The sequence below is a fragment of the Helobdella robusta genome (assembly GCF_000326865.2).
Source record: "Helobdella robusta unplaced genomic scaffold HELROscaffold_29, whole genome shotgun sequence".
Taxonomy (NCBI): Eukaryota; Metazoa; Annelida; class Clitellata; order Rhynchobdellida; family Glossiphoniidae; genus Helobdella; species Helobdella robusta.
This window is the reverse complement of record NW_008704475.1, coordinates 278,776-293,417: the sequence shown is the minus strand read 5'-3', so window position 1 is coordinate 293,417 and position 14,642 is coordinate 278,776. Positions and strand designations below refer to the sequence as shown.

The following is a 14,642-nucleotide window of genomic DNA, read 5'->3' as shown; positions in this document are numbered from 1 at the left end:
TTTTTAATGCTCGTGCATTCCTATCCTCGTACATTCGAAATCATTTCTGAATCGATGATGGAAACGAAGTCCACGAAAACAAAACAAACACATACAAACACAAACCCCACTAATAAATACAAACATACACATACGCAAATACAATCACACACACATACACTAATACAGTCACACACATATAAACACAAATAAAAAACACACAAATAATAAAAACACAAATAAATAAATACAAACATATACCAATAAAAACAAACACACACACAAATACATTGAACAAAATTTTTACAGTAAACCAGATTATGGAAACATTATTCAAAACATTAAAAAACAGACTAAGGACAATTTCGCAGACAAATAAGAATCAATAAAATGAAGTTGAATATTGAAATTTACAAGATATCCACTTAACAGGAAATGAGTTTCTCAAGTAGAGGTATGCATTATAATTCGAGAAAGTTACGTATTCCACATTTAACAAATTTTTCTTTATCAAAATTAAAATGCTGCTGCTTCAAAAGTGAAAGCAGAGATGACAACGCGAGTAAGAAATTACACATAGTTACAGGGTGATAACAATATATATTGAAAACTATTTTTAATCTGATAGAATATAATAAATCAAACTTTGAAATATAAGCAAGTGGTTGATCACTGTTACAACAACTTTAAAACAACGCTAATTCAGAATAGAAACAAATTAATGTCAGGAAAGAAAAAATGGAGCGGAACCCACATATATAAAAAATAAATAATGCTAGACAATCCAGACAAACAGAGTAACATATAAATATTAACTAAATAACCATGAAAATAAATTATCGTAAGATTAAAAACAAGTTGATAAATATTTGATGAATAATCTTAAAGTTGATAAGTTAAGAATGATGCATGAAATTCAACAAATTACAAAAAGTTTTCGAAATATTGTCCAAACAAAAAAAAGTACAATATTTCAGTTGTATGGTAAACGCTGGGAGAATAAACTAGTTTGCCTTTCAGAACTCCTAAAAAGTCTAGTGGTCGTTCATATATATGAATGTAGTAGCAAACATATGATTTAATATTCTAATATCTATCTATATGCCCGTAAACACATTCGTGTTCGAATCAGTGACTGGTCCTTCAACTACAACCATCAGAAAATCAACCAAAAATATAATGACACATTGAATTTGCGAGCGCTTTCGAGAACATTTAAAAATAGGGCTATAGTATCTGCTAATAATAATATTAAAAACAACATTAACAATAACGATAAACATGTACATTACATGTTTCTTTATGCGCAAACATTGAATGTATTCAGTTTACGCAATCGATTCTAGAGATGAAAGAAACGTGAAAACTCAAGTCACTTGAACAACATTTGAAAAACGAGGAAGATAATATAGAGACCAAGTGATCTTATTTACCGTTATGAGAATTGTTGCAAAACGAAAACAAGTTATTTTTACTGTAAAAAAATTAAAAAAAACTTTTAGTTTCATTTTATCGAACGTGAAAGAATAGAATGATTTTAAAATTTTAGGGTAGATATAACGAGTTACACTCACTTGGTATTTAAAAAAAGTGGAATGCTTTTTGAAAAAGGGAGTGACCAGAAAGTTACACGGCATCATAGCCCACGTATTTTTAAATCTCAAATTGTTATTATATAATTATAACTAAACTACCACGTATTTTCTAACAAATTTTACAAAAAATTCATTTTATTCCCTCAGGTCCAAAAAAACCTTAAATTATTTAAATCAGATTTTTTTAATTCTTATATTTTGATTCAAATTCAGGACTGAAAAGATTAAATTTTAATGGAAATAGATATAATATCTATAGGTCAGAATTGAATTTAGGTAGATTTTAATAATATTACACTCTACGGTGTTTTTAATAACTGAAAATAACTAAATTTTAATTTATTTCATTTTTATTTTTACTGTCACATTATTTATAAATTTTATTCATTTTTAATATTTACATATAATATAGATTAAATAAAAACACCTAACAAGTAAAACTAAACTTAGAACTAAATTGCATAAGAGGCTGGTTAAAATTTGCAGAAGAGGTTGCTCTAAGTTTCAAGTTCTCAAATTTTAAATTCTCGTTTGAGCTCACCAGAATAAAAATCTTTTCAAAAATCACATCATAATTATTAAAAAAAATACCTTTTCTCGTTGGAAGACATTAAAATTTGCATTTTCTGTCACAGCAATTTTTTTTCATCAAAATTTGAATTACATCTCAAACTAAATTCCGCAATTACGTTTAAAATTAATAGTTAGGGAACGTACAGATTGACAGAACCAAAATCAAGTTCACTCAAAAAGAGGATCATTTGAAGCGTTTTCTCTTAACGCCGCCTGATTTTCCGCAAAATTGAAATTTCAAAGAAACACCAAGCCATGTTTATTTTAACTCTTTTCAAAAAGATGGAGAGATGGCGAACAAATTTTAAAGACAGTCGAATGACACGTTACAAACATTCAAGAAGATTCAGCGACACGTTACAAAGATTCAAGAAGATTCAGTGGCGGATTTAGTAGTATTATTAAAAGTTAGTAAAAATAAGGTTTTTACACAGTTAAAGTATAGAATGGACCAAAATTGGCGTGATAAGCAAAATCAAAAAAGTAGGTAGACTAATAAACTTTGACCACTTTTTCCTTAGCCCCCGTCAAATTTGGAAAATTTCAACATGCTTACAATTTTGGAATTAATAGTTCAGAGTCAAACATTGTAACAAATTGCACATATTGTGGCAAAAAGTTTGATTTTTCTAATTGTTAAAAACCAAATAAAAAAGTTAACGAACACATATTTGCAATTGAGATAAAAAGCAGATGGTCTCAGATGGTCTCAGATGGTTTACTCGAATGTATTCAAGCAGGTGTTTCTGGAAATTTTTGATATTCCGTATTTTGTGTAAATAATTTAAGCAATCGGTGGGTGAAAAAAATAAAATTTTGTTAAATGTGCAGAAATGTCGAATTTGTTTATTTTGATGAAGCTTTCCGAAACAGTGCTGCTCCATCCATGGAGGATGTTTCCTCGTGCTTGCTGGAGATCGTAGACGTAGCCCACTCGAAGAATTCTAATAAAAATGAACGACGTATAGAACGCAACAAAAATTTCTCGCCTCATAAGAGTAATTGTTCCGCGCTACTGAGATTGGTCTTATTGCTGTTTGTTTCGTTTAAACTTGAGGTGAGGTTTTCAGCGGGAACGAGGTTCATGTTGGCAAGTTCCTCGTCAAATGTTGAGGTGTTGTTGTCCCCCGAACTATTAACATTCTCGTCCTGACTGTGTTGAAGGATAAAATTACTGAACACCACGCTGCAGTTGTTTTGTATTTCATCATCTCGAAAGATGGAGCTGTTGCCTTCATGTTGCTGCAGGGAGTTGTTTGCGTTGGCGTCATTGCAAAGGATTACGCTATTATTATTATTAATGTTGTTGTTATAATTAAAGTTATTAGAAAGTGAATTATTGACGTCTGCGACGAGATCTCGACTGGCAGGAGTAATGTTGGGGCCACAGCTTTCCCTCATGAGTTCCATCAGCACGTGCTCGTACGCTGGTGGTGGCTCCTCGCCATCTTCGCACAAAAGTGTTGAATTGTCGTCCAACCTCTGAATGACGAGGTTCGACCGCTTCTGTTGGGGCAGGAGTTGCTGGTACGGCGGAGGGGTTAAATGTGATTTGAAATAATAATTGTTGTTGTTAAGAAGAACATCGCTGTAGTTGCCATTGTAATGAGTAATAATTCTGGAAGATCTGGTCGCGGCACCACTACAATCTTCTTCTTCAGCTCTCCTCCCCATCCGAACATCTGCCATTCCATCACTGGACACCATCATCATCAGAGCCGTGTTTGGAGTGGCTGACCTGTTGAGTCTACTTTGCTGTTGATTCTGTTTTCGTCGTCTTCTTCTGAAATGTATAATTAATCTTTGACCTCCTGCTAACAGTATGGCCAGTAGAAAAATCATGCCTGTAACTGCTGCGGTAACATAAAATATTGTCAGAAATGTCTGCCAACCAAAACTGTAATTAGAGTTGTTTGAATTTTTAAATTTGTTGTTGCGTTGTAAATATGAGCTCAATCTAGGGTCGGTGGGATCTGTGGGAAAATGAATAAAAGTTATTATTTTCAACTTCAAACAGATAAATAAGCTTATACACACGGATGAAAGAACGAACGCACGCACGCACGCACGCAGTCACATCACATATAAATTTAAATATTTAGATAAGTAAAAAAAATATATGTATATGTATGTATGCATATATATATATATATATATATATATATATATATATATATATATATATATATAGGGAGAGAGAGAGAAAGAAAGAGACTTACCGGTGCCAGAAATAGAATAGTAATAGCAATAGTAGAGAAGTGTTGTATATTTTGGGTTTCTGATGATGCGTGGATGGAAACCTTCAGCTTTGTTATAATTCATCACCCATTCATCCACCCAATACAACCACTCTTCTCGTACCAGCATATCTTGAACCTAAATGTAAAAGGTTTTATTGAGCAAACATCTAACTGAAAAAATTCAATAACGTGTATTCGCGGACTTGATCTAACAAAAATTTATACGATAAATTAATTATGTTAAAAATTTATCGATGCGAATCAAAGAATTAGTGCTGTGGCGGATTGGTGCTAACAAGGTTCATGTCACGAGAAAGCAAAAATATGCCTTACTAACACCAATAAGAATGGTGCCTGGCTGTTTTTGCAAACCAATGTGCATGAAGATAGGAGCTGTCCATGTTAGTTTTTTTGACTGAAAATCTATTGATTGTTGTAACCAAATGAGCGTTTATTTATTGCTAGCCATAGTAGCCAGTGTCGAAGACAGTGTCGGTCAAAATTTTTGACGGAGTCGGATATTTTTTATCCGACTCCGACTTAGGAAAATGTTAATTGTTTATTTTTTAATAAAAAAAAATTTTTAAGATCATGTTTTTTAGAAGATAAATATGTGTAGCAGCAATATGCAATCATCTTTAATACTAAAAATAGATGCTAATAGTGTCAATAAAACCACATAATTTATTTTTGTATGCTCTGAAGCATAAATATAAAGTAATTTTACTAAAAAAACAATTACATAGACTGATTTTAAGTTTTTTAAAATGATAATAAGGTAGAATTATTACGCATACGCATAAGTTGAAAATTATTTTTAGGAGTCGGGACCCGGAGTAGGAAATTTTTACCTGGAGTCTGAATTTTTTGAGGGGCTGAAGTCGGATATTTTCGACACTCTGGCTGGTCAGAGTTGCTTAATTGAAGGGAAAAATAAATATTCAAACAATATTCAAACTTAATTAAAGGTTTAGCAAAACTGCCGCCTGTTAGAGCCCCATTAGCGACCATAATAGTGCCAGTGACAGTTTAATAATTAAATGGTTTATATTTTTATAATTATTATCGCGTATGAGAGAGTTAATACGGCTAAAAGTAAACCATAACAAAACAAAAACTATGATCACCGGTGGTACCGCTGAGCCTGTGGTCTCTGACTATGTTCGGTGTGTGGGACTGGAGTTGGAAGCAACTTGATTAAATGCCTACAATGTCAGCAGTGGTGTTACAGACGATGCTCAAGAATTACCGGCTCATTGAGGAAAATGATTGAGCCCCGCCTGCATCAATCCGCGAAAACGGGGCCCAAATGATGATACGATTACCGGGATCGAAACTGTTACTTCATTTCAGTATTTGGGAGATGTGCTGGATTGTAGGTTTTCAACTACCTCAAATCAACTTAACTGCAATAGTGAGCCTAAAACGATTTTTAGCACTTCGCCTTTTTGTTTGTTTTTTTTTTTATTTTAAACAAATACTATTAATTAATTATGTTAGTATATAAGTATGTGAGTCTTCTTGTTATATATTGTGTAAATTGTGTTTGCATGTATTTTAGAATTGGGTATAGGAACTAAACGTCTTGCCTCATGTTTTCTCACAATAATAATAATAATAATAATAATAATAATAATGAAAGAGCGAGTTGATGAGATCGCGTTCTATAACAAGTTCATGCGGTTGTAGTTCTAAACGTCGTGAGTTCGTCTGTCTCAAAAAAGTTAACCATAAAAACCGATTAAATATCAAATGAACCTCTTGACAGGTGTCTCCATACTGTAGCAAGTAGAACGGTTGTTGCGTCGGTAAGATTATTGGAACACTGGCTTGACCATCGACACGGCAACAATATTCAATTTTTGTATTGCGATTAAAAGTGCCATCCGGTAACGTACCTAATGAAAAAAAAATTGATTTAATTGACATAGAAATTTGTTGATCCAACGCAGTGATTTCAAAAAGGCGCGTTATTAAATGACAAAAAATCATCACAGCACACTTATTCATGAAATTGTTCAATTTCAGTTCAATTTAGTATATGATGCTGGCAGATCTAAATATGGCAAGAGTGAACACCACCCACTGAAAAGTTGAATGATACAAACTGACATGATTAAACAATTTCTATCAGGGTGTCGAGTTCAGATCAAAAAATGACCGATTCCGACTTTGATGGAAAATTTACTAAGTCGTCAAACTTTGCTTTGCATCTTAAAATGAAAGATACTTTGAAAAGCATTATTACTTGTCGCTTTTTCTTGGTGTAATTATTTTATATTTATTATATAAGTATTCTGTATTTATATTTTTAAAAAAGAATATAATAAAAATATTCGCATTATTAAGAAATGCATATTGTTCAGAGTTGAATAAAAATATTAAAAAATGGTACTTGAACAAAAAAAACCTGATGACATCTGCGTAGTTGTCCAAAGCCAAGAACCACCATCGTCCCAATATATCCACCCATCTTTGAACATCAAAGGACATTTGCCCTTCTTGAATATGCAATATTTGCCTGAAAATTTTAAAATTGCATTTTATAAGGATTTTATAATAAATCAACCAAACTGTTTATTACAAGATATCCCGAATAGTACCAACTTCATTTTGTTACTTTTTTTGTGTAAGTCTGTGTTTCCCGACATTTTTAAGGTGTTGGCCACTTCTAAAAAACTAAATAACGTTATGACCTCATCTGCCTCCATCAAATGCCGATTTGACAAAGCTGAATCCATTACTTCAGATTTATTTATTAGTACAGCTCCATATAGCACATCGTTCACAATTACCAATTTTTTGTTCACGAAAGCTAAATTTATATACCACTGAAATTGCAGAAATTTTTCAAATCTAATGAGATGGTTGCTGGCGTTTTTTTTTTTATCTCAGTTTCTTATGTAAGGTTCTGTAATGAATCAGGCCACGCTCATGTCTATTTCTATGTTTAGTTTTTGGTCAAAAATGTCAAGTGTAATCCAGATTCGCCCCCGTTGTGACTATGCCTGATTTTAAACCGAAGAGGCGTAAAAATCCTTCTTTTTACGTAAGTAGGTAGTGGTAAATCAATGCCCACATCACTTGTTTGAAAAATTTGGACGCATATATTTTACATGCACTAAAGCTCTTCTGTCCGTTTCAATCAAATCAAATTTGGCTCTTAAAAGTTCAAGATCAGATGAATTTTTTTTGATTTCATTTTGTTCAGAAACTTTATCCACACTAATGTCAAAGGAATTTCGCTTTAAAAAATCATTTGCCATGTTTTCAATAATAAAACACCGCATTAAAAATGTTGTGCCGTGATGTGTTGTGACATTTTTTCCTCTATTTCCGCTAGTGATGAAAATTAGCAAGGTTTTCAGCTTCTACTTTTTTTGTTCAGTCAGACCTTATTTAAAAATCTTAATAATTTTTTAGTCACACTTATAGTTGTAATTTTTGATTTAAGTTTAGTTAGTAAATTACCACTAGGCACGACAATAGAGCATACAGCGAGTATAAGTTGCTTAAGGAAAACTAACTCTAATTAAATAAAGCAGCAAATCGGGACCTAACATATATGGTGCACCATCCGCTTGAACAAAATTTAACATTGTTAACAAATCAGACTTTTTTATTTCAAAGAATTTTTTTTACAGTCACCAATTTATTTTCAATTCATTTGAATGCTCGCGCAATTGCTTGCTCCCTTTCTAACAACGTCCATTTAGTTGGGTCTCATCTCAGGCATTTATCTACAAAAATACTCCCTTTATATTTCAAGATATGACTCCTAGAAAACACGACATTTAATGCATGTTGACGGCTGAAATCTGGAACTCTCATCCAGGTATTTCACGTAAGCAAGCCTCTAGTTCAAGAAATTATTGACTCAGGGCAAAATTTTAATGAATGACTTTGGAATAACAAAACAATGACTGGCAGATAATCCACTGCACAACATCAGTCACATCAGAAACATCCTATTTCGACATAGGAAACTGTATGTTGCTACCGTTCTGAAGTGATAATGATGCCTCTCATGTTCTCACAGATGATTAATGTTGCCACATGGGAAATCGAACAAGTGTAACATTTTATAAACAGAAGTTTAAATTAAGAGAGATTTATAAACTTTGTGTTACATATTGGAGATGAAAATATATAAGACGATAATTAATTACTGTATATGAAGATAAAACATTTAGTTGTACATTAAATTTTTTTTAATGTCGTTTCAATGAAACTTTTATAAACATATTGAATTTTTTAATATTTCTTTGAAAATTTGACGAAGATAAAAAAAAGAGGAACCTGGCATGAAATGAGCACCATTATCATCAGGTGCTGACTGATCAACTTTCATGCAGACTTCCTGTATGACATGTTCTGTTTCATTGGGACTCGAACCAGCCAGCTCAGAGAGCTCAGATGAATGACTGCCAAATTTGGTCTCATGCTTCCTCATTCCTAAGAAGATTTTTCAAGTGGAAACATTTAAATAAAACTTTTCCCAAATGAGATTTTTTCATGTGGAAACATTAAATAAAAAAAAGATGTTGCGCAACACTTCATAGAGACACTCTACTTAAGCTAGTCTCGGTTCTGAACATTTCCTGAAAAAAATTATAACTGTATTTCATAACAATTTTACTTCGCTAATTTAAGAGAGCTTACAAGACGTATGAAGAATGTTATATAATTTATAAATTGTTATTTACAATAACGTTTAAAGGAATTTTATACAGACACCTTTTTTTCTGAAGACATTGTCAACCGAAAATTTATATTTATATTGATGTTCTTATGAATAATGTTAATATTTACCACTATAAAAAAAATAATAATAAGTAAAAAAACGATTTATTAAAGTTTTATGACAAAAGTTCATTTTTGCTAAGACGACACTAAAACTTTGTCCGACCTTGGCCTTTTCGTTGTTACCAAACTCTACGAATCGCTGGCAGAATATATTATTCTACATGTACGGTTACAAGTATAAAAATGGAATTTGACGTTTATAAAAATGGAACTTTTGTGAAAGTTGAATCACTGAGTACAAAGGGACTACTGCAAGAAAAAAACATAAAAAAAATTCTAGCATGAAAGACCGAAGATCACGAAACTTTGTTTAAAAAATGATATGATGTATTTTGTATTATTTTATAGTAAGCCCATATGTGGTCTATCATTAATTTTTATTTTCCAATGGCATTTTAGAACGGTAGTGATATCACTACTTATATTAAACTGAAGTGATTGTTTATCATTAGATGCGAGTTAATAAAGAAAAAGTTAGACTACAAAGTTTCACTGATTCAAGTATTTCTTGAAACATAATTAGTTGTGTGAAAGAGGCACGAAACATGGGGCTTAAAGAAGGTTGGCATTATTTCGATAGCCCAGAGGCAGCAGATTTTCAAATCTGCTTCTGCAAATGTGAACACAGAAAATTGAGTGAGTTGATGGACATGTTGAAAAAGTATTAGAATGAAATAAATGATTGACTATACCAATCCTCGTTTATAGTATCTACCAGTTATGGGTTGGACTTTTTTATTCCAGCCATCAGCTTCTGTTTCCAAGATCTATTGCATCTACCTCCTTGAGACCTAATGCCTTCAAATCCTGCAGTATGGTCTGTGTCCAGGACTCCTTTGGACAACCCCTTTGACGGGTTCCAGGCACTTGATGCTCAGTTACGAAAATTATCGTATCGTTTTCGCTTCACTTCACATGGCCAAATCATCGTAAGCAATGACGACATGCATTCTTCAGTGTACTTAGTCCCAATAGGTTCAGGATCTTGGCTGTATGGATATGGTCCCTTAGGTCAACATGCTGCATGCAATAAATCATCTTCATGTCAGTTCGGTGAAGCTTGCCGTTCGAGTTTTGTTGTCATCAGCCACGTCAATGCACCATACATCAAAACAGAACGTATAACTGAGATGTACAGCTCTGAGCATAGCGGCAGAAAAATGCCACGCCGCATCAGCACCGAGACAAGAAGGTGCCATCTGCCCCATGCTGCTCGTATGCGTCCACTGTTTATCAGCACAATCCAGCACACCCCCAAAATCCAGATACTGAAATGATGTAACAGTTTCGACCCCGATAATCGTATCATCATCTAGGCCCTGCTGTCATAGGTTGATTCAGGCGGGGCATAAAAAATCAGTCACTTCCCTCAGTGAGCAGGTAATTCTTGGACATCACTGATGACATTGTAAGCATTTAATCGAATTGCTTCCCTTTCCAGCTCTACATTGAACAAAGCCAATGACCAGAGACCACTGGCTCAACGAAGCCACCGACGATCATAGTTTTTGTTTTGTCAAGGTTTACCTATAGACTGTGATCGGCGTGCTGGGTATTCCAGACCTCAAACTTTCTTGGTCCGAGGTCACCGTTTTCTTCCTATCATCTGCATATATCACATTCCATGTCATCTGGGCATATGTCAAATGATTGACTATATGAGCGTAAATGAAAGTCCTTGCATCAGATTGACACTCAATGATGAAAAAATCACATTTATTTCTTGAAAAGGAGAATGCACAACTTCTTGTGTCTTACATTTGTCGATTTGTGCAACTACCCCAACATAAATAATATCATGGCACATTACATCACCACTATTGATGTTCTGGCCCTTTGTGGAAATGTATACTTGTGGAAATAATATATTCATTAGCGTGAATAAGATTAATGCTAGGAAGCTACAGAAACTACCTGACTGCTCTGAACTTACCGATCTCAAACTCCAAAATACTCTAATTGGTTATCCAACAACAAACTAATCATAAATTATTCGAAATGTGCATACATTATCTTTGGTCCAAAAAAACTCACCAACCAAGTTCCTAACTTAAACCTATTAATTAATGGCATTCCTATATACCACACCGTCAACCAAATTCCTTGGAATCACAGAAAATCTCTCATGGAATGCAAAATCAACAAACTCATAGGCATCTTCTAAAAAATCAAATATAAACTCTCTCTTTCTGCTCTTCACATGCTTTATTATACATTCATTTACCCTTATCTAACCTACTGCATCACACTATGGGGAAATAGTCCAAAAAGCCATCTGAATAATTTAATACTCTCCCAAAAAAGATCAATACATTTAATTTTTAACCTCAAAGTTTATTCTCATACTAAACCTCTCTTCCTAGCAAAAAAAATTTTACCACTTAATTTCATTTACCTTTACTACTTTAAATTTATCAACAATCTTCTCCCATCTGACTTTATCAACTTCTACACATTAAGCAACTCCATCCAATCTACAACCACTAGACACACCCCTCTCTTTTATACCTACAGTCTTATTCAGTCTCCGCATATTCAACTTCATAACTTTTATTCACTTATTTGATATGTTGTTGATTATGAATAAACTTTAAAAATGAAAAGAAAATAAACATCTGAACACTAGAGATAAACATTTAAGCCCAGTTTGAAAATGGGCTTAAATGGGTTTGAAAGAACTTTTAGATTGTGAAAACAAAATTCATTTTGTTCCAAACCTAAAGTAAAAATATTGAACATTGTTAAATCAACCGCTAATCTTATAATTAGTGGTTTGAAACTAAGGGAAAACATATTACCAGATTTCCACTGAAAGTTTGGATCTTCTGGACAGCCTGTTTTTGGTTTGGGAATGCCATAGGTACCACGTGGCCAGGAACATTCAGCTGCAAAATAAAAAATATTATTTCGCTAAATCAGTTATATTATTTGTGATTATTACAACATAAAGTGTCAAAGTATCAAAACAAGAATATCACTTGTGATTGATTCATTTGCAGCTTAACATTTTATGAATGTTGCTTATAAAAAGAAAACAAAAAAGCATTATTGTGCAATCAAATGGTATAATTTTCAAATACAGCAATTATTTATTTTAAAATTATTTAAAATTTGATTTTTTTGGGTTTTTAAGTTGTATTCATTGTAAAAAAATCATTTCTGTTTTTTTGTTACTTATTGATAAGAGTGATTTGAATGTTATTGGTTGAAACATAAATGTTTTTTTGAAGGGACATTGGCAGATAAATTTTAATAAAAGTACGGTATGGTCATTTAGATTGTATATCACAAACTGCTTTTAAAAACTAATTATTCTTAAAGTTATTGATCAAAAAATCCATGTCAGAAGTTTTTATGGACAAAAATTCTTGCAAATCTAGCTTGCAATGACAATACTACTTTTTTTGAAGCCGCAGGTCAAACAGAAGTGGAATATTTTTCAAGTGACATGGACTCAGATGGTACTGCAAGAAGTATTATAAAGATACTCTATTGTGGAAAAAAGATATAAAAAAATGTAATTTTTTGAACCCTTTGCATTCAGGATTTTTCTCTGATAAGTCTTGCAGATTTACATAATGATATAGAAATTGACACCTTTTAAGAACTGACAACAAATTTCTGATGATGGAATAATGCCTCAAATTGTTGAACAAACTCTTTTATATGCTACTCAGGACAAAAATGTTTGCAATGAAATAAAGAGCGTGATGAGTATTTTTTTATTGTCAGGTTACAGTTTGCTTCCAAATAAAAAATTATTGGAGCAATCAATCTGATTTTGGAGTGTCCACCATTGATAAATCATAATCTTTTTATGTAAAACCATTATCATTATTATCGTTAGACGTTAGTTATACAATTTTATGGATGGAAAGCAAAAAATGAAAAAATTGTAATTGATTAGTTATTTTTTATTAGTTAATGTTAATAGTAAGTCAATATTAGTGAGGAATGATCAATTATTTTATTTTATTAAATTAATTAAAATTACAAAATATTTTTAAATAGTGTAGTATAGTAGTTTAGTATTATTTTAATTTTATATTTATTTTAATATTATAGTTAGTAAAATGAATAAAAGTAATTGCTAGCTACTAGTAATTGTAATGGTTTTTTGAAGCAAAACTTGTGTTTATTAAATGCACAAAATTGTACAAAAATATTTCATTAAACAAATTATTAGATAAAATATAACCTGATAAAATAATACAAAACGCGCATACTACAACAGATTTCAACATTTTAAAATAAAATATTAAAAAAAACCATCGCTAAACTAAAAATTATCATTTGTAATTCGACGTCAGTTGAAGCATCTATGACGGACATTTAATTTGTCTAAAAAATCGATGAATAATTTCATTTCTTTGCTGTGGTTCTACTCATTATTAATAATAGAATTATTAATTATTATAATATTTATTTATTATTATTATAATCTATTAATATTATCATTATTATTATTTGGTTTGATTTAATTCAGACACACAAAATCATCAGTATGAAGGAGAATTTGGAATCAGTAAAATTTTTGGAGCTTTAGATGAACAGTAAAACAAGCGGGCATAAGTATGAGATTTTTAACAAAAGCTCAGGATCGATGAAACAAAGTTTTTCAGCTATAGAAGTGAAATAATATGGACAGAAACAACTAATAACTTTAAAGCAAACTTGGCAAAAATAATATATTAAAAGTCTCAGAGTTAAAATCTCGATCTTCTTGGATTGCTATAAAAATCTTTATTAGGGGTACGTTATGTTATGCTAAAATGTGAAAAAAATAAAATTTTCCTTCAAGATTTGTTTTTTGGTTTAATATTAATGTAGCACGTATGCTATGTCAAGTTTTCAATTCCATTTACGAATTAGCAATTCACAAATTTAGAATTTCTTATATTTACAGTTCCATGGTTTTTTGTCTAATTTGAAACGGTCGTATGAGGAGATTCAAAGTATCGTGAAAAAAATTTTTCTCTGTTTAATTTTTAGTTTGGATATTTGACTGACAAGAAACCATTGTATCTAGTAAAAATCCTCAAAAAAAAGATTTGGTTACCCAGTTAAGCTTGTTGTCAAATTAGCTCAGTCGATATAATTTCAATTTCTCGCGCTGCTATTACGAATACTGTACGTCCGAACTTGGCCGTTGCATTCATAATGTGTGTCGTGTGGTGCAACAATTACACTTTTTTGGCACAAAAATTTTAACTGAAAACGTTTAATTATCATACAAGGATAATAGATTTTAATTTTGGCGTGTAAATTTGTTGTAAAATTTTATTCAAAATACTAATTTTCGTTGTAAAGTTGACTGTACTGATTGCTTCAAATTTCAGGGTTGCAATAATATATAATTTGTAGTTAAAATATCTGAATTATTGATAATTTATTGATAATTTAGTTATTTTTAAATTTAGTTGACACGTGGTTTTGATCAGCCAAATTC

At 31.8% G+C, this 14,642-nt stretch overlaps 1 protein-coding gene across 1 annotated transcript; it reads right to left on the bottom strand.

The window, feature by feature from the left end:
- Window positions 1-3,946: 3,946 nt before the first annotated feature.
- Window positions 3,947-7,653, bottom strand: HELRODRAFT_192146 (hypothetical protein; the record flags this gene model as incomplete). The annotated part of the gene is made up of 6 exons (XM_009020733.1): window positions 3,947-4,120; window positions 4,367-4,523; window positions 6,146-6,285; window positions 6,798-6,908; window positions 7,008-7,218; window positions 7,504-7,653. Coding segments are annotated over 6 exons (942 nt in total), but the record flags the coding sequence as incomplete, so codon positions are not given.
- Window positions 7,654-14,642: the final 6,989 nt, after the last annotated feature.